Source organism: Micrasema longulum, unplaced genomic scaffold (assembly GCF_059751315.1).
Source record: "Micrasema longulum isolate JH-2025_06_02 unplaced genomic scaffold, ASM5975131v1 h1tg000133l, whole genome shotgun sequence".
Taxonomy (NCBI): domain Eukaryota; kingdom Metazoa; phylum Arthropoda; class Insecta; order Trichoptera; family Brachycentridae; genus Micrasema; species Micrasema longulum.
In genome coordinates this window covers 1,539,126-1,557,454 of record NW_028277339.1, presented here as the reverse complement: position 1 = coordinate 1,557,454, position 18,329 = coordinate 1,539,126, and the positions used below count along the sequence as shown (strand labels likewise).

General features: G+C 31.0%; 2 protein-coding genes across 4 annotated transcripts; one reads left to right on the top strand and one right to left on the bottom strand.

The window, feature by feature from the left end:
* Positions 1–6,972: 6,972 nt before the first annotated feature.
* Mob4 (MOB kinase activator 4) lies at positions 6,973–12,132 on the top strand. Of its 2 annotated transcripts, none has more exons than XM_088242296.1 (4): positions 6,973–7,138; positions 7,276–7,439; positions 10,009–10,218; positions 11,034–12,132. In XM_088242296.1, exons 1-4 carry the CDS (start codon positions 6,998–7,000, stop codon positions 11,272–11,274), a joined length of 756 nt encoding a protein of 251 aa, XP_088098422.1. In that variant the 5' UTR covers positions 6,973–6,997; the 3' UTR covers positions 11,275–12,132. The 2 variants fall into 2 exon arrangements, with proteins under 2 accessions (XP_088098422.1, XP_088098426.1); XM_088242300.1 differs by having other exon boundaries at positions 10,009–10,203; positions 11,034–11,593.
* Positions 12,133–14,539: 2,407 nt separating this feature from the next.
* Positions 14,540–17,565, bottom strand: Rpp25 (ribonuclease P protein subunit Rpp25). Of its 2 annotated transcripts, none has more exons than XM_088242309.1 (4): positions 17,168–17,565; positions 16,877–17,058; positions 15,753–15,869; positions 14,540–14,811 (listed from the first exon to the last, which is right to left on the bottom strand). In XM_088242309.1, the coding sequence occupies exons 1-4, from the start codon at positions 17,261–17,263 to the stop codon at positions 14,610–14,612; spliced, it is 597 nt and encodes a 198-aa protein (XP_088098435.1). In that variant the 5' UTR covers positions 17,264–17,565; the 3' UTR covers positions 14,540–14,609. The 2 variants fall into 2 exon arrangements, with proteins under 2 accessions (XP_088098435.1, XP_088098436.1); XM_088242310.1 differs by lacking the exon at positions 14,540–14,811 and adding an exon at positions 14,922–15,135.
* Between the last annotated feature and the right edge of the window lie 764 nt (positions 17,566–18,329).

Genomic DNA, 18,329 nt, shown 5'->3' with positions numbered 1-18,329 from the left:
TTATTTATTTTCAATTTCGTAAACCGCTATTTTAATTCAATTTAACCCTATGGCTTCAATTCACTGTGATTTTGGCAAATAATATAGAGGGCTAAGTAGGATATTATCTTAGCATATTACAACAGAGATGAAGACCATTTAAGAGAAGGTAATATAGAGTTCCAGGCATCTACAGGGCTTATGACCTGTCAATGGCTGGTTTAAGTGGCCACTTTACACACTGTGTAACATTCACCATTCTGCCTATATTTGAACATTCCTTCAATTCTTTCATCTGTTGATGTTTGTGAAGTTAAAGAGCTGAAACCTTTATTTATGCAGGTGAGATTCAACGAATTGAATTATTTCACCTACATACTAGGCAACGCCTGAAAATATTATTTTTTCAATTTCTATACTTCTTCATGGACCAGGTAATTTATCAACAATATTTTGTAAGCCCTGTAGATGCCTGGAACTCTATATTACCTTCTCTTAAATGGTCTTCATCTCTGTTGTAATATGTTAATATAAACAGCTCCCCAGGGAGTTGAATCCAGTCCTTGTCTACAAAAATTTGGACAAACTCAAAATATTGTAGGATATTATCATTCTTCCTCATGACAAAATTTCCACAATTACACAAATAGAAGCAAAAACTGATTTTTCATTTGTAAAATCTAATTACATTTATAAGTTACCAATTCTTTGAAAATTTTAAAATTGTATCTATCTACTAAAAATATATTTAATTTCTTAAAATATCACGTAATTATTGCACATATGTGGATTTATCGTCTACATAAAATTATTTCAATTTAATGACAGTAAAAGTCAACAAACTTCAATTGGTCTTGTGATCGTTTATTTGTTTACACACATGGCAAAACCTTTAAAGTGTGTTTCGCATGCTTCATAAATTATCATATTATTTGCGTAGTTGAAACTGTTATTATTTTTTTTATAACATTTTTTCTATGCTTCTGTGTGATTCTGCAAAAGTATGAAAATAAATAATAACACTGACTTTGCTGAAATAAACCAATTATGCAATTTAGTAGGAGTGTAGCTAGCGAGCATTTGTTTTCTGAAAATAATATTAGATTAAAGATGCATGATTATGACAAAGATTACGACAAACACCAGTTTGACTTTGTAAAAAACATAGAAATAATACGACGGACCCAGCTGCCCTCGGTGACAACTGTCGTCAAGCTGATTTCCATTCCGCGGTCGCTAGTTCGACCCTAAGTTAGAATGAGGAAGGTCAGTGCAACGGAAAATTATGTATAAGAAAGTTTGCATGCGCGCGATAAAAATTAGAGCATTTAATTGTATGGCGAAGTTCCTCGAAAATGTATGAAAAAATAATTAAAATGATTTTGATACACTTTGAACGCTATTTTTTGACACTAAAAATGAGAAAATTTATAATGAAAGTTATATGGTATTTATAAAAAGAAGCTGTATAAATCTGATTTTTTCATCCATAATTTCAACAAAAATTCAAATCGAAACAAATTCAAATGATAAATCTCTATCTTATTGTCCTTATAAAATGCATTTAATAGTTTTGGAGCTATGAAAAATAAGTGTCTTTGCCCGAGTCTGGATTTACAATAAGGGATTTCAAGTAAACTATTCAGTATTTGACTAGATCTATTTATAAAAACATATTTTAGACATTGTTGGCAATAGATTACTCGTAGCTTCAAAAGTTCCTTCCTGTAATAGTTGGTTGGAAGGAAGAGTTGAATTTTTAAGAAGCTCAATTTTTATATTTAGTTTTTGTACGGTTTTTTAAAGCCTTAATATGATTATTATAGGCTCCTCCCCATCCAATTATTATATTAGAAAAAGAAAGCTGTACTAGAGAGCATAATAAACTAAAATTTACAAAATATTACATAAAGTTAAATTTAAGGAAAGAAAAAGAAAACAAATCTAAGAATATCGCAATATATGTAGGTTATGAATAAATATATAATATAAAATAGTATTTTTACAGGATTGAACAAATCATTTTTAAATTGACTTAAAGTTACAAAATATACACAAAATATTTATCACATGTTAGAAAGAAAGTAAATAAAAAAGCAATTCAGACAAAAAAAGCAAACAAAATCACGTGTTATGTTTTAAGAATGTACCTACATATCAGGCACGTTCTGCCCATACATGCGTGGATGCGGCGCATCCCTTGAATATTTGAAAATAATAATATATATTTTATTATTTAAAATTATAAATATTTTTAAAAAATGATAATCTATAGATATTCCTAAAATTATCGCAGAAAATGTACAAGCGCACGCGATTTACACATTTAAGTAATATTTTCAGTACACATACAGACCCATATGTATGCGTATTTCCCATATCAATGTACTAAATATCAAGGTACCTTGGCCTTGATAGTATTCGTTACATACGCTGGAATCTGGATACTACTCTTCATTTTGAGTCCAATCCTATAGCAAATGTTCTAATTTCCACGCACGCGTATTAAGGTCCATAACGTTGTGTTGTTCTACGAGATTCATAGAGATAAGAGCATCCAACTCGTGAAAAGCAAATAAAAAAATACTCCAATAACGTATTGCATTCAGTTTTACATAGTGTATTATTGTAATTTGGCCATAATTAAAGAACATCTGTAGTTTTAGGCACTGTTCTAATATTTACTCCTGTGCTCCGTTAATTTATAGAAAATCAACTATCAATTATTAAGCACCAAATTTGTAATATAATACCTCAAGCGCACTATACAAAAGTGATTCTATGCAATATTGATTTTAATTAGATATCTACTGTCATACCTACTAAAAGTAAGATTATGATTATTTGTTGTCAGCATACCTACTGACAATATTCACCGCACGCGCCTTCTCCATATGTAAATATTATACCATTCATTGGTGTATGAACACAAATAATATAGAAATTGATAAAAAGTGCAAAACGAATCACTGTATGAATATACGAGTAGTAGAGTGAATATACCAGTATTTTGAGTTTGTTCAAATGTTTTTAGACAGAAGAATGGATTTAACCCTTTTGGGAGTCATTAAGATTAACAAATTACAACAGTGATGGAGAACATTTACAGGGCTTATGACCTGTCATTGGCTGGTTTAAGTGGCCACTTTGCGCACAGGTTTCAGCTCTTTAACTTAACTAAAATCAACAGATGGAAGAATTGTTGATGTATATTTTTATTAAAAACTATTTGATTTAGAGTTTTGGGCACTTAGTTTTAAAAAATCTGAAAAACTTAGTAAAACCTTAGAGTAATAACATGCCAAGGCTAATAGAGTCGCCCACACGGATTAAAATCATTATATGATTGTCAACCACGAAGTCAGTTACAGTTTACAGCAATACAACGGACCGTAGATACTCATATTGAGAATTGCAAGCGCAAACTGAAACCGACCGTTACACATCTGTTGTTTTTTTACAGTATACTATGAACCAAATTAAAAATTTGGAACGCTTTTTCTACGCAATAAAGCTTAATAGCCCAGGAATTTAGGTTTCAAACATCAAATGTTTCATAACCAGCTGATTTTTGGCACATGTGTTCTAGATGTGGTACTAAATTATTACTGAAAACTCCCCACCCCTCCCTCGCTTGGGTTTTGATATATTTTATTATACAGGATGTCTGGTGGTATTTTATATACTTAAAACCGTTATAACTTTTAAACGCAAGCAGCTAGAATAATTTGGAGTATTTTTAATCACAAAATTACTGATATTTGTTGAAAAAGCGATGTTGTTTCTCTATCAAGGCGTAATTAAGGTCTACCAAGTCTAGAACACATGTGCAAAAAATCAGCTGGCTATGAAACATTTTATGTTAATGGCTATTTTTGGTCTAATATTCCTGGGCAATAGCCCTTAAAAAGAAAGGCTTCAGTCGTTTTTATAGAAAGGTATCTAATTAAATATTTGTTTTTATATTTTATTATGTATATTATTAACTTTTTTCGATACCTACTATTCACATACCCTGTTTTGAAGTACAGTAAAACTCAAATTATCCGGATTAATGATTACCAGATTTTTTCGCTTTTGTAATAATACAGCGAATTGGAATCACATTCAAAACTTATTGACTTTTTTTATTTCCTAATAATGACGATTTGGATATTTGGCAATCCGCCTGGAGTTCAAACAAACAGAGTTCTACCGTATTTTTTTATTTATTCAGAAACCTTCTGTTAGCAAAGTAATTATGTTTTTTTTTTAAAGTATTATTTTATATTTTTCTGGTAGGTACAATACATTTGGGAACAGAGTTAATGGTACAAATTTAGTTTTTTTATGTGAGATGTAATCTGTTTTAAAGCTGTTTTTTTCATTTGCAATGAAAATATACGTTACTCCTATAATAAATCACATTATATTGTACACAAAAAAAACTTCTCAGGTACTTTGTATTGCAAACATCCAATAAAAATATAATCATCTTTCTTCTATAGGTATTTCTAAAACGCTCATATATAATTAACTATTTTTCTAATGATACCCCCTATAAAAATAAAATTCAATTTGTATTATGCAAATAAGTCTTAAAACCTCCGCTATCTAAACAGGACGTGATGGATTATCTTTTGTATTTGTGTACAATTGTGTTTTATTTCAATTTCAAAGCTTCCAATCGTTATGCAAGGCATTTGTTTTCATCACGTTCATATTGCTCCTCTACTCAAGGGGCAACCAGACCAAATCGTATATTATGGAAATCGGTTGCAACAGAATGACGCCGACGCGCGACGAGGCTAATTCTGTGAGAGAATTACAATACAATAGTATTATGATGAATAGGTAAGAAAGTGTCTTACGTGGGTGCATATTTATTTTACTTCTTGTTCATAATTTATATTAGTACATTGGCGGACTTATTACCAAATGTCAGTATTAAAATTAAAGATGTTATTTATATAATTTAAGTTTCAAAACGTATTATAGAGAAATAAAATAAAATAAAGTGAATACATGTTTAAAAGATCCTCCAAACAAACAAACAAAATGCGTGATCGGTAGGGGTCAGTTTTTCAATACAGATTATTAATATCATTTTCTCTTCTTTTTAAAAACTTTTACATTGAATGTTTTCCAATAAATACAATGTAAAAGAAGCAAGAATATTTCATTACTTGACCATTCGCCATTGAGTAGAAACCCCGGGTTGAATTCCTGTGATAGTCAACATGAAACAATAGTTTAATAGGTTCTATCACACTGTAATATTTTATCATTATTTAACTAGCACCTAAAACGTTAGATCGATCGCCTTACTTTATAGGGAAAAGTTGCGATAAGCTGCATTTAATTTAATCTTACAGCACCTTATGTTCCATTCGGTGCGGATAAGGCTTTGAAGATGATATTTTTTGTTAAAAAATATGTTCGACATCAACAGTTTGTCACTGATATTAAATTTCAAATGTATAAACACAAAATATGCATGAAAAGACAATTGTTTTCTTTTTTGGCGGTGTGTCGTTCAATCCTCTCTGCCTACTCTTTTGTAGAAACATTATGATGGCAATATACTTAATTAGTTGTTAGAGCCTTATTGTAAATAATACACATATATACGTAATACGTAGGTATTATTAAATATTGATATTTTTTAATAAACAAAAATGTAGGTATGCAGTAATTGCAAATATAAACAAAGAGATAAAAATGTTATCTGATTATTTGAAAATTACAGTTTTAATAATTTCATTTATTTCCAGTCATCAAAATTTATTTTTTTCGATATCACACACTTAGCTAAATCTGTAAAACGGACCCTTGCGTGCAGATGTCCATTCGCAGAATGTCTAGACGGTCCATTTTCACGCAAGTCTCGTTAAACAGGGTATAGATACAAAAATAGGAGTAGTAATGTTTGTGTAATTAATTCATATCAATATTAGTCATTACTGAGACAAGGAATAAAGATAAAGAAAAGGAGGAGAGTTTACTTTTTCCGAGCCTGAAGGTAAATGAAATCCGCGAGTTCCAGGAGATTCTGATTGATGGAATAATTGAATGAATATAGATGTTCAAATATAGGCGGAACGTTAAGTATGGAATAGTCGAATTTTTTTTATTGTGTTAAATGTACATAGTCGCTGCCGAAGTTTTTGTATGTTCAATAGACCATTTTTAGAAAATTGAGTTAGGTAATGTGTTCATTATTTTATTACGCGTCCATGTAGCTTAAGAATTATTATTTTCTCCGTTATTAAATAGTATTTTCAGCATTTTTAGTGTCAATCTTCACTTACTGGTTTTACTTATTTGACTTTAAAAACAAATAAAATATCGTTTGTAAAATTTGCAGAATTATCTATTGAACATATAAGAACTAGGCCAGCGTAGTGTAAATATGAAACCAGGTAAAACCCAAAAACTTTTAGCGGAACAATATTAAAATTTCTTGATTATAAATAATTTCAGCAATAATAATTAAATCATCGTGGTTAATTTGTAAAACGCCATTTTCTTAATATGATACCCCAAGGACGCTTTAATGAATAATTTTATAAAAATTTCAGTTTAAAGTTACTTTAAATAAATAAGCATTTTTTGAAAAATGATTTATTTTGTCATCATATGCTATGGATTTAAAGAACTGGTAAGTTTAAAGTTTTTTTTTAAACATCACTTCACTCTCACAGTTTTGCACGTCTACTGGGAAAAAAATCGTACCATAGAGATTCAGTTTTTACTTACAAATAACACTAGCAACTAAAATACGAAGGAGTTTTTGCATAAAATATCTTCAAATGTACATAATACATAAAAATATGAGTGGTGTCTAATAATTTCAATGCGTAAGCTAGTACTGGGAATCGGATTTGTACGTAAGCAACATTCAATTCAAAAAAAGTCAACGCTGATTGGTCCATTTCCAGCCTTGCGCAATAACAAAAGTTCGAGCAGCAAATCTCTATGCTTTATTATTTCTATGGAATTTGACTCAAGTTTATTTGTCTCCGTCACAGGCTGATAGATGTCGCTAGCCGTGGAAGACTCCGGGTCGACGGTTCGATCGCCTAAAATTTTGACGGAAACTACTCCAGCATCAGCAACCATGAAGATGGCTGATGGAACTCCCATTTTAAGGCGAAATAGACCAGGGACCAAAGCAGCTGTAAGTACGAACGACCAAATCTCCACAAAGCACCCGATTTCGGTCATGTTTGCTAAGATGTGACACTTGAATGCTTTCAAAGTAGACATTTTGAGTTGTCAAACGTCAACATTTAAAATTAAATATGTCTGTTTTAGGACTTCTGTCGTTGGCCCGATGAGCCCTTCGAAGAAATGGACAGTACTCTCGCAGTTCAACAGTATATCCAACAAACAATTCGTCGTAATCCTTCCAATTACGACTTCACATTGAACATGCCAGAGGGGCAGGATGAGGGTGTATGGAAATACGAACACTTAAGGTAGAGAAGCAATTACGTATTTTTTTGTCAAATAATAAGCTTTATTCAATCATTATTATGTTTATTATTTTACTTGCCTATCCTGTCTATCACGTAAATTCTTAAATGCTGTTTAATGCTAATTTAGAAGTGATTAAACGCCACACCTCTGATTCGTAATCCGTATAATCTAAATAAAGGACTACATAACGTTTGATATTTTGAGCAATAATAGTGGCTGTATTTCAATTGCTAATTTGTTTAAATCGTTATTGTTTGTTTTATAAAATATTTTTACAGCTTGCATATCGAGTTATAAACATTAAACTAAAAATTTTGTGTAACAAAACTTATTAGAAATAAAAGATTTTCATCAATTCATACGGGAAGCCATAACAGATTCAAATGATGGCTACTCTAGTAAAAATCCTGAAAAAAGAAATCAAGAGAGACAAATCCGCCTTGTATCGCAGTAGTTGACATGTTTGCCTACCATACTTGAGGTCCCGGGTTTGATTTCCGGGAAGGTCGCTCTGTGGTACTGCACTGCAATGTTTCATTGTTCCTGGTCTGGCAGCTGTAGCGTAAAACTGATCGTACCTTCTATTTAACAAAAAACCTATGCAGCACTCGGTGTGAATACGATAGTCATGATGATAATAATGATAGTGAATTAGGTTTTTATTCGTCTAAAAATAAGTCGGCCTCGTGGTTTAATGGTCAGCGCGTTTGCCTACCATGCAGGCTGTCTCGGGTTCGATTCCTGACATGGTTGATATGAAATATTTATTTAAAAGGGTGTTTTTACACTACAGTATTTCATAGTCCCTGAACTGGTACCTGAAGTGTAAGACTAATAATCTTACCTTCATGTGACAAAAACTATCAAGAAACGCTGCAATTAGTATACCACTGCAATGCCCTATGCACCATTAGGTGTGCAAAGGGAATGATGATGATGATGATGATGATGAAAAATAATGAATCATAGACAGTTTTAAGCCAGTTACATTTAATTAATTCATAATAATAACATGTTATCATTGAGTAAGGTTAAACTGATTTTTCAAAAATGAAAAGAAATGTGCGGGTTAGAATATTTATGGTCGAGTGCATTAATTCCGATCCTAAGAAATTAGAGTTAAAGTTGGGCACCTTTAATGTGAAGATTTGTTCACCGCATACACTTAACAAATTTTGATATAATGTATATATCGATGTTCTAGATCTAGAAAAAATACCTGCTAATAACAGAATTGGTAATTTTTCAGGAGAGCAGTTTAAAGTTTGACAAGTTGCTTTTTTGTTTTTTTTTTTTCACTTTTGCAGCTACGATTTGGAAAGAGATGAAAAATTCGTATTCTAGTGTTTGCAAATGGTATGACATGCTCCTTTTATAAAATTGGCAATAAAATGTCCTAACTAAATTTTTTCGTACTCATTTGTCTTCCAGATCAGCGGTTTCTAATTTTTTTTGGCTATGGAACCCGAATCGATCTTCCATTTTTTAAAACATTAGAGTTTGTAAGTGAAAATTCTTGATGGAAGTTCATTGTAATTTATTATATTATAAGATGTCGCGAAAGCGATGAAACTGGTCTCTGGATATTCCAAATTTGTGGATTAAAGTATCACTCGTCTTTTATTTATATAATAAGAAAAAACTTCAATTTTTTGATATGGACAATAAAAAAGTAAATTGACAAAAATGTTATTTTAAAGACCCGTGACACCTTATTGTTTCCATGTTGCAATGTTCGGCTTGAAAAGAATGACTATATTGTGGAGACTGAAATATTTTCACCATTTTACTTATAATAGCACTAGAATTACGTTTGATATCCGACAGATCTGGAGCGGCATCCAGTCTAGTTCTCAACTTGTTTTTAGTGTAGTATAGCTGAATAGCTAGTCTCACACTGGTAAGTCGATACACATGGAAACAGAACCATGATAGCCTTCTCAACGACTGCAGGGTATTCGTCTTTACGTCCAATCCAAAGTCACTCAAGTTTGAATCAGCTAATTAGAATTTTTTTGGGGTTGAATTCTTAATATCGATCAAATTCTCATACCCCCAGACACAGTTTATATTGATGGTTTGGTCAGATTTGCTAATGGATTCTGCGCATAAGAGTGGCATTTCCCAAAGGTGGAGGCTATTTACCGATAAAAGCCCATTTTCCACGACAATATGCCCTAATTCTCGGAACCCCTGTGACCCTCCCACAGACCCCAGGGTTCCACAAAACACCTTTCAGGAACTACTATTCTAGACCATTGTTATAAGCTTTATTAATATCAGAAAATACAATAGACATTATTAACTAGTATTGTGAATATATAAGAAGTTCAAATTTTGATCTCCAATCAATACTAATATTCCAATATATGGAAAAAATTGAAAGGCTTACTATTCGCTTAATAACATACAACATAGAGATCTTTTTTATCTACCCAATGTAACATCAAACTGAAATTTAACAAAACTTGCACTTAATCTGTTAATATTCTTACCCATCCAAATGATGATGATTTTAAAAAATTTATTCGGTTTCTTGATTCTGAAATCAATGCTTTTCTCTTGTAGACAATTCTGTATGGAACTAAATGGTCTGGCAGTTCGCCTGCAGGAGGAATGCCACCCAAATATGTGTATCCAAATGACGGCCACAGAGCAGTGGATCTTTCTGTGCGCCGCCCACAAGACTCCCAAAGAGTGTCCAGCCATCGACTACACCCGCCACACCCTGGACGGAGCCGCGTGTCTCCTCAACAGCAATAAGTACTTTCCTAGCAGGTACAACCTGAAGCTTGTATCATATCTGCGCTTGTTGGGCTAAACTCGTCATCCAACAGTGCTGAAGACGAGTTTATCCCAATTTCGCTATGTATTTTAGCCACCTTTAATATGTTTTTTTTTTCTTCAGAAGTCTTTATTCAGAAAAAACATTTACAGAGTTTTATTTAGTTTAAGTCCTGATAAACAGCTTTTCAATGAGTTAGTCATCGGGGTGCTTAAACTTAAGTTCAATATTTTATTTTAAAAGTATGGATACAAATGCGAAAGGTGAAGGGTATACAATAAAAAAAATACAATAGTGATACTTTTGTTCAAAAAAAATTATATATGAAAATATACACATAAAATCAAGTTTAAAAGAAAGATAGATTACTTAATATTCAAATATATTTTGCCCTAATTTCATTAGATTCCAATAAAATTTCATCCCACAGGACCAACCATTTTACCCAAATCTTATACGCAAAAAAACCCTACAGGGCAGATCATCGGCCACAAAGTTTTCATAGACATTGTTTACAACCTGTTTTTTTTTTTTTAAATAGTAATAGAAATATGTGCGTTCTTATCATTTACCTAAATATTTAGTTTTGAGGGCCATTTTCAACGAGTTGTAAATAACTCACTATCAGAAAATGGGAATCAAATTGGGGTAAAGTGGGATTCGAACCATGGACCTTTGAGCTGTGAGTCCGAGACACTATCTACAAGACCGATTCTTTTATGTAAAGTTTTTCTCGGTTTTATGTAAGGTACTACACATACCCAACTTGTTCCCTCATAATTCTCACATATGGCATTTTAATTTTCAGGGTAAGCATTAAGGATTCATCTGTGTTGAAGTTAGGATCTGTCTGCCGGCGAGTATACAGAATCTTCTCTCACGCATACTTTCATCACAACAAGATCTTCAATGAATTTGAAAACGAAGCATTTCTGTGCCATAGATTCACCCGTTTTGTTGAAAAGTATAAACTGATGTCGAACTCAAATCTTATTGTTCCGATCCATCCATCCAAGGAGTGTGAAGTACCGGCTCCAGCGGAAACATGAAACGAGGCTCCGCCAAGTGTGCCTACCACCAGCAAGTAAACAAACTACACCAGCTGGTATCTGACACGCTTGGCGCGGCGTTTAACCCATTAGGAAAATAAGAAAATCAGTTTTGGAGCATTGGTCTGATATTTTTCTTAACATTATTCCTTGCATTCTCGAGTTTTTGTGCGATTGAACTATATTTTAGTTAATTTTATACAAATCATGTTTCTGTTGGCATTATTACCCATAATTTCCATCCGTTTATAACTGAAACTTTTCAGCATTCTTAAAGTGCGTCGGAACATACTTTTAAAATACCTAGAGTCCATTCAAATATTTAATAACCTCTATTTTATGTGTGTGTAACAGTAAGTTTTCATATAAATCATTCTAGTATGCATATGTTTACTTGGTTCACAGACGGGCACTAACACATTAATATAATGTTATCAAACATTTGAACGTGCTGTACCCTACTCTTTTCATCAGAAATAATTACAAGAAATTAAGGTTTTTAAGATGTTTTTTTTTTTTTACTAATTTAGAAACTTATTAAACAACAATTTTATGTCGCGATTATAGGCTTCTCAATTAAAGCGATTGCTGTCCATTTTTAAAGGATTTATAATGTACAATTATTTATCGATATGAACACTAAATAGGGACATTATTACAACATCATCGTTCCCTCACCCACGCCCAACGGTTCATAGGACACTGCATTGGAACTCAAATCGCAGCGTATCAGCGATAATTTTAATTATTCACGAAGACAAATGAACATCAGTCTTACGCTTCAGACGGAAGACAAATGAACATCAGTCTTACGCTTCAGACGCCAGTACGGGGACTACGAAATATTGCAGAGAAAAATACCTATTAAGTAAATATTTTACGTCGACCTTTGACGGGAATCAAACCCGGACAACAGGCATTTCTATAACTGCACAGAGAAATGAAATGTTGACTATGCTGATTTACTTTAAGTAAAAGCAGAGCGTGCAGCCTTTGTTTTTATTTAGGTTATGTTACATACATTTCATAATGGTTCAGGCTTTTTATTTCAATACTGACCATTCTTGTAAGTCTTATAGCAAAGTTTTAAAAAATCTAGGAATTAATCAAGAAAAGTGAAACATTAATTCTAAACGCCATACTTATAAGTAATGAGGAAAATTAAAAACTTATTTTAGTAATAATGTTGAGAACATAATAACCTATTTCGTTAAAGTTAGCATTTCTTCTTTTTTTTCATTTGCTTATATAGAAAAACTTTTACACAGAAAAATGCTATAAACATTGTATTGATCTTCAAATTATTGTAGTTATATTACTAAAATCATAAAATCCACATAGGTAACTTGTTCTTAAACTGCTAAATCTTTCTATATTTGAAAACGGGGCTGAATTTAATACATTTACTGTGAATGTTGTATTTTTTTTAATGTTATATTGTTTTATATATTAATATGTATATGGAACTTTTTTCGAAGCCTGACACAAAAACGTTTGGTAAATAATTATTATACAAACCACATTATTATAATTGTAACTTGACTTTAAATTTTTGCTTAATTATTTTTTTATATTTAAAATCTTTATTGTGTATTGAAACACTACTTTCGTTTTATTTTGGGGAAAACTACTTTCAAAATTGTTTACTCTTTTCAATGTAAATTTAATTTTGTATGAACAGGCAAATTCAATTAGTGGAATTAATACAAAATATTTTTCTCCTTGCTAGTAAATTGTCCAGTCTATTGTAATGAATTAAAAATATATACAATATTCTAACGGTCCACTTGTTGACTCATATTTTAATCATAACATGCTATATTATGAGATGAGGACGACCAAGGAGACGTAGCTTAATCAGATAAACCAAAATCTTAAGTCTGGTCATGTCAAAAGCCGACAGAACCGAAGGCCATGTAAGCTAGGAATATATGCCAGGATAGATGTGTGTGGTGGTCCATTCTCTCTGCCTACCAAAATGGCGTGATGTTAGTAGTAGTAGTAATAATAATAATAATATGCCGTATTCTATTTTTCCACAGCAATATTTAGATGCAAATCTGTCAATCTTCAACTGTAACATACCCGATATTAACACCATGTTTTTATTTAACAATGCATTTATTTTAAATCAATAATTCAGCGTGATCGGGCTAAAATAATCCAAATATTGTGATTATTTTTATCATGTGTGTATCATTTCATCAATATCTTTATAAAACAAAGTAATCTACATATTCATTCATGGTGATGTCAATAGATAACAGCAAATTGACTGTCTGTAGGCCTGAATGCAATTCAAATGCCAGTGTGTAAAGATTAACAAGGATAATGATGTATTTTTGTAGTATGAATGTTATTTGATTGTTTTGATCAACGTTTGTTTAGCTGTCTATATCATCCTCTTCAAGAATTATAATAATTCAATTCATCTATGTTTGATACATTTATGTAAATCCAACTATATTTTTATTAATTGCAGATCCCATATTGACTTTCTTTTCAGTTATTATTTTTTTTAATAATTTATATCTTAATTTAAAATGATGCTATATAGAAACATGCCATTGGACATTCATTTCTCTCTGCTTTGATGTAATATTATTGAAGATTATAATTAGATAAATGTTGATTTGAAATACCACAATAATAGGACATATTCTTTTAATAATTGCTGTTGGATTCTATCTTTACTCTACCAACTAACCGATATGTCAAAACTGTACCTGAAGCTCTTGCTCGTGCATTAAACCGTTGAGTTTTGTCTGCAAAAATATTTTTAATTAAATATTGAATTTAGTAAACATAATTTCCTTGTGAATAACCATAGATAACACCTTACATATTAGAATGACTAGATTTAATTATAATTAAATACTGCATTAAATGTAATTTACAAATCAATTGAATTGAAAATGTTGAAAGAACTCACGATAGTGATGTGGTATTTTAATCAACACACTTTTTTTTTATCTAGAGAAATAATGATGCATTGTGTTGTTGGTTATATTTTAGAGTCAACTGAAATACAAAACAATGAATTTAAATCCATTAGTAGACCGTGGCTTTTAAGTAAGCAGTGTTTCTATATTTTAATTTTATATAAAATTTAACGTAATGAAATATCTTTTAATAAATCCCTAGTAATTAAATTGGAAAAAATTGTGAAGCAAAAACATGATAATTAAAATTTAAGTAAGTGTGCATTGCCCTATCAAATATGTATGGATAATTGACTAGTGGTCTAAGAAATAAACACTGTATGGACCTTGGTTTTTTTTTTTATTTAGGAAAAATAATTTAATATATTGTAGATATTTACATTAATACATATTTTATTTTTCCCCTGACGTTGCATCCTTTTTATTTTTTGAATTGCCATATTTTTTTTTTCCTTTGTTTCTATCTGCCTGCAGTCCCATTGCAGTTATCTCTTCCGCTGATACTTTGGGCTTAGGTTTACGTTTGTGTGGTTGTTTCACTTCGGTATTAAAGGCGGGCTTCCAAAAGGTGTTTTTATTATCTGCAGACTGATATCTAAAAAACCATTCAAAGATAAGTAAAAAGTTGGCTTAGCAAAATTCTATTTCATTCCAGTATACGTATTGTAATAATAAAAGCTCTGACAAGCTATGCATCAAACATACCAAACCAAATTATTACTTGAAGCTTTTTTTACTTTTTATTAATTCCTTTTACACTTATGGACACAGTGCAGTTATCATAGGTTTGTTTCATCAACTTCCAGATTTCCATATTTACTTCCCTAAGATTCCCTTATCTCTGTTGAGCAGAGGCACACAGAGGTTGGGCTTTTAGAATTTCAAGGCCCCTCATCCCCTTATAAAAAGATGGGCCCTACTGTTGAGATATCCATCAAGTATCAAAATACGATGAACTAAGAATAATAATAAAGGAGCCGACATTCAAAAAGTGATTTGTCCAAATTTGAAAAAAAAATAGTTTATATAAAATTTTATAGTTCACATTTAAATCTATGATAAAAAAACACTTCATTCAAAACGCGTTTTTTCCTAAATAAAATATGTCCCAAAGTTCACACATTCAAACAAAATATTGGTGTTAAAAACAAGTTTTTCCTCATTTTTCAAGCTCTATATTTATATGACAAATCATTTTTTGAATGTTTGCTCCTCAATTACAGAAAAGTTGCACACATTAAAAAAATATATAATATTTCCACAATCAATTTAAGCCTAAATTTTGGAGTTGTGTCACAACCTATTACTGTGCTTTTTTTAAAATAAAAAATGTGTACCTTATCTTTTGGCTAGTGAATGTCAGTTAAAAATGTCAAACATTAAATAAAAAATATATATATATTTATTGGGTGCTTCCATGTGACAACACTTTGGCTAGTAGATATGTAATTTTTCAAGGGATTTATTAATTGCGTAATGTCCCGTAACCTATAATAAACATTTTATTATTTTTAAAAAAAAAATCTGTTAACCTACCCAGGTTCAGCAGTATTTAATTGATCGAATGATAGAAGAATGTGTACAATTGGAACTTCTCTGTTCACAACTAATCTCTCTAGTCCATTGATTTTTGGTTCCCAAAATTCTTCACACCTAAAAAGCAAGCAAAATTATTTATTGACAGTACTAAATAGAATAATTTGATTAATTAAAACAAAACTAAAAAGACTCTGTGCGCATCACCTAAACTTCAACACCTTATACTCGTGTCCAACAGCTTTCTGCCTTATAATCCTCTCAAGCTATATTAAATTAAGCCTTGCTAAAGTAAAATACATTAAAAACCCTTATTCAATATTGATATTATATTAGTAAAAGCACACTGCTAAAAAATACCAATATAACAAACAATATTCTAAATTGTAATATACTTCCACAGTGCGATTTCTGCAATATGCAAAAAAATTGTAATAAAGTAAATTGCATTTTTTTTTAGTAAATAGAAGTTATTTAAACAGTATTTATTTATTTATTTCTGCAAAGAAGAAACAGTATTTATTCAAATTAGTCAACTGAATAGACAGTGATTTTTGTACTGTTGATCGATTTGCTCAAAATTACAGTTCAGACAATATAAGAAGGTACTTTTGACAATTACAATAGTGTTGAGGTAGTCTTTTTTCACTCAATTTTCGATATTGATTTTTAATAATTTTCCATCAGATGGGGTAAATAAAAACAGGTTTTCACGACAATATCTTTATACGGAATAGAAATGCGAACTCCTTAAAATGAACACCCGCAATATAATTCAATATAAAGTCAATATTTTCGATTAATAGTGAAGTTTTCTGGTAGTATGTCACTATTGCGGCGACTTAAAATAAAATATGGCATTTGTTTCCTACACTTAGCTGTCAATATTTACAGAACTTTATGAGCCTGCAAACGTCAAAAGTATCTTCTTAAATTGACTGTAGAATAATAGCATATTAAAGACACTGTAATCAACAGTCTTAAATCATTGTGAATTACTTCTTTCTAGAAGTTAATTGTTCTGTGATTTTGTTCAAACGGAAATTTATTTAGAATTTTTTAATCTTAAGATTTTTGTCTTTCGTTCTTTGGTTGATATTTGATAAATATACAAATATTCTTACTTTCTATAAGCTATTTTAGTTACTTGAAATGGCATTTTGGATTCTCTTTTCATTATTTCGGCGCAAGATATTGCTCTTGGAGCTCCGGCACCACTTCCTGTCCACACAACAGAACGACCTCCATCAGCTACAACTCCCGAGGCATGTCGTAATAAATTTGGCAGTTTACTGCCTCCATTAACCTATGTAATATTAGAGGAATTAATTAAGAATGTAGGTAGCAAATATAATAGCAAACATAATGTTAATAATTTACAAAATATACATAGTGAACATTGTTATTATTCGTACATGCATCCACAAAAAGTCATCTGGAATGTTGGGAATCGGAATACGATCTCTTTCTAAAGGTTCTTCAACATTTTTCCCCTTTGTATAATTTTCCATATTTAGAAGCAGAATTTACAAACAAATCACTCAACTTTAATGAAAACAGTCCTTAAATATATTGTTTTTTATATCTTTTGTCCTACCGCTGTTGACATAACCTACAACTAAATTATATGTATTCTGTACACTATTATTGGTAACCACATTTTACTTAGCCCAAAACATTTCAATTATTTAAACCGACACGCGTCAACGGTAAAAAAAGGTCAATAATGTAATTAGTGATAGGTATTAAAATAATTTTAAGATTTGATTTGACGTATAGTTGACGTGCTTGTTTTTACCATAGACCAATGGATGAAAGATATGCCAAAAACCATAGACTAGCGATAATGTTGCTGTTGATAGGTGAAATTTTGGCAGATCGCAGACAGGGTAGGATAAGTGGGAAAACTTTAGGTAATTTTCATTAGAAAATGTAGGTGACCTTATTTTCTGTATCTTCAGGATTATTAATAGTGTTTTTCTACACGAAAAAGTTGGTGAGATTTTCTGACACAATTTTTAAAAAAATATCTGTTTTCCCACCGACAGTGACATTTTCAAAGATACTTTAAATTTTCATTCATGAAAGTAAAATAAATTGGTAGAATTTGACTCTAATTCTGCAATAAATAAACTCTCTTTAAAAAATCTATAGAGATCTACTAGAAAATCAGTAGGGTTGTTGGCAAAGCAAGATATTATTTATATTATACAATAGGTATATTTACCGACGAATATTTTATAAACATACAAACTTTTCTCATCACACACGATGGCATATTTCTGCGTAGCGTCAGTCTGGTCATGGTGAAAATCAGTTAGACAATAAAGGCACGGAAGGCTTTAAGGAATTAAAGGAATGAATTGCCAGCGAATTGAATGAATGCCATTCTCTTCGCGCTCGTAACGTGTCTATTTAATTATTGGTACAGCTTTAACTTTAAAAAGTGAGTAAATTTGTCCTAACGCGTTGATTTGTAAAAAAAAGTACATTTCTCAAACAAATATTTTTCTATTATACGTCAAGTTTTATTGTTCATTTACTTTTGAAATTCTATTATTAGGGTTTATACCCTGA

Excerpts from the sequence above, each read along its gene's own strand:
- Mob4 (XM_088242296.1), top strand. The coding sequence starts at position 6,998 with ATGTCGCTAGCCGTGGAAGACTCCGGGTCGACGGTTCGATCGCCTAAA. Across the intron at positions 7,440-10,008 it reads TGGAAATACGAACACTTAAG|ACAATTCTGTATGGAACTAA; the intron begins GTAGAGAAGCAA and ends TTTCTCTTGTAG. Across the intron at positions 10,219-11,033 it reads AATAAGTACTTTCCTAGCAG|GGTAAGCATTAAGGATTCAT; the intron begins GTACAACCTGAA and ends TTTAATTTTCAG.
- Rpp25 (XM_088242309.1), bottom strand. The coding sequence starts at position 17,263 with ATGGAAAATTATACAAAGGGGAAAAATGTTGAAGAACCTTTAGAAAGA. Across the intron at positions 15,870-16,876 it reads ACTAAAATAGCTTATAGAAA|GTGTGAAGAATTTTGGGAAC; the intron begins GTAAGAATATTT and ends CTTGCTTTTTAG. Across the intron at positions 14,812-15,752 it reads TTAAATACTGCTGAACCTGG|ATATCAGTCTGCAGATAATA; the intron begins GTAGGTTAACAG and ends ATGGTTTTTTAG.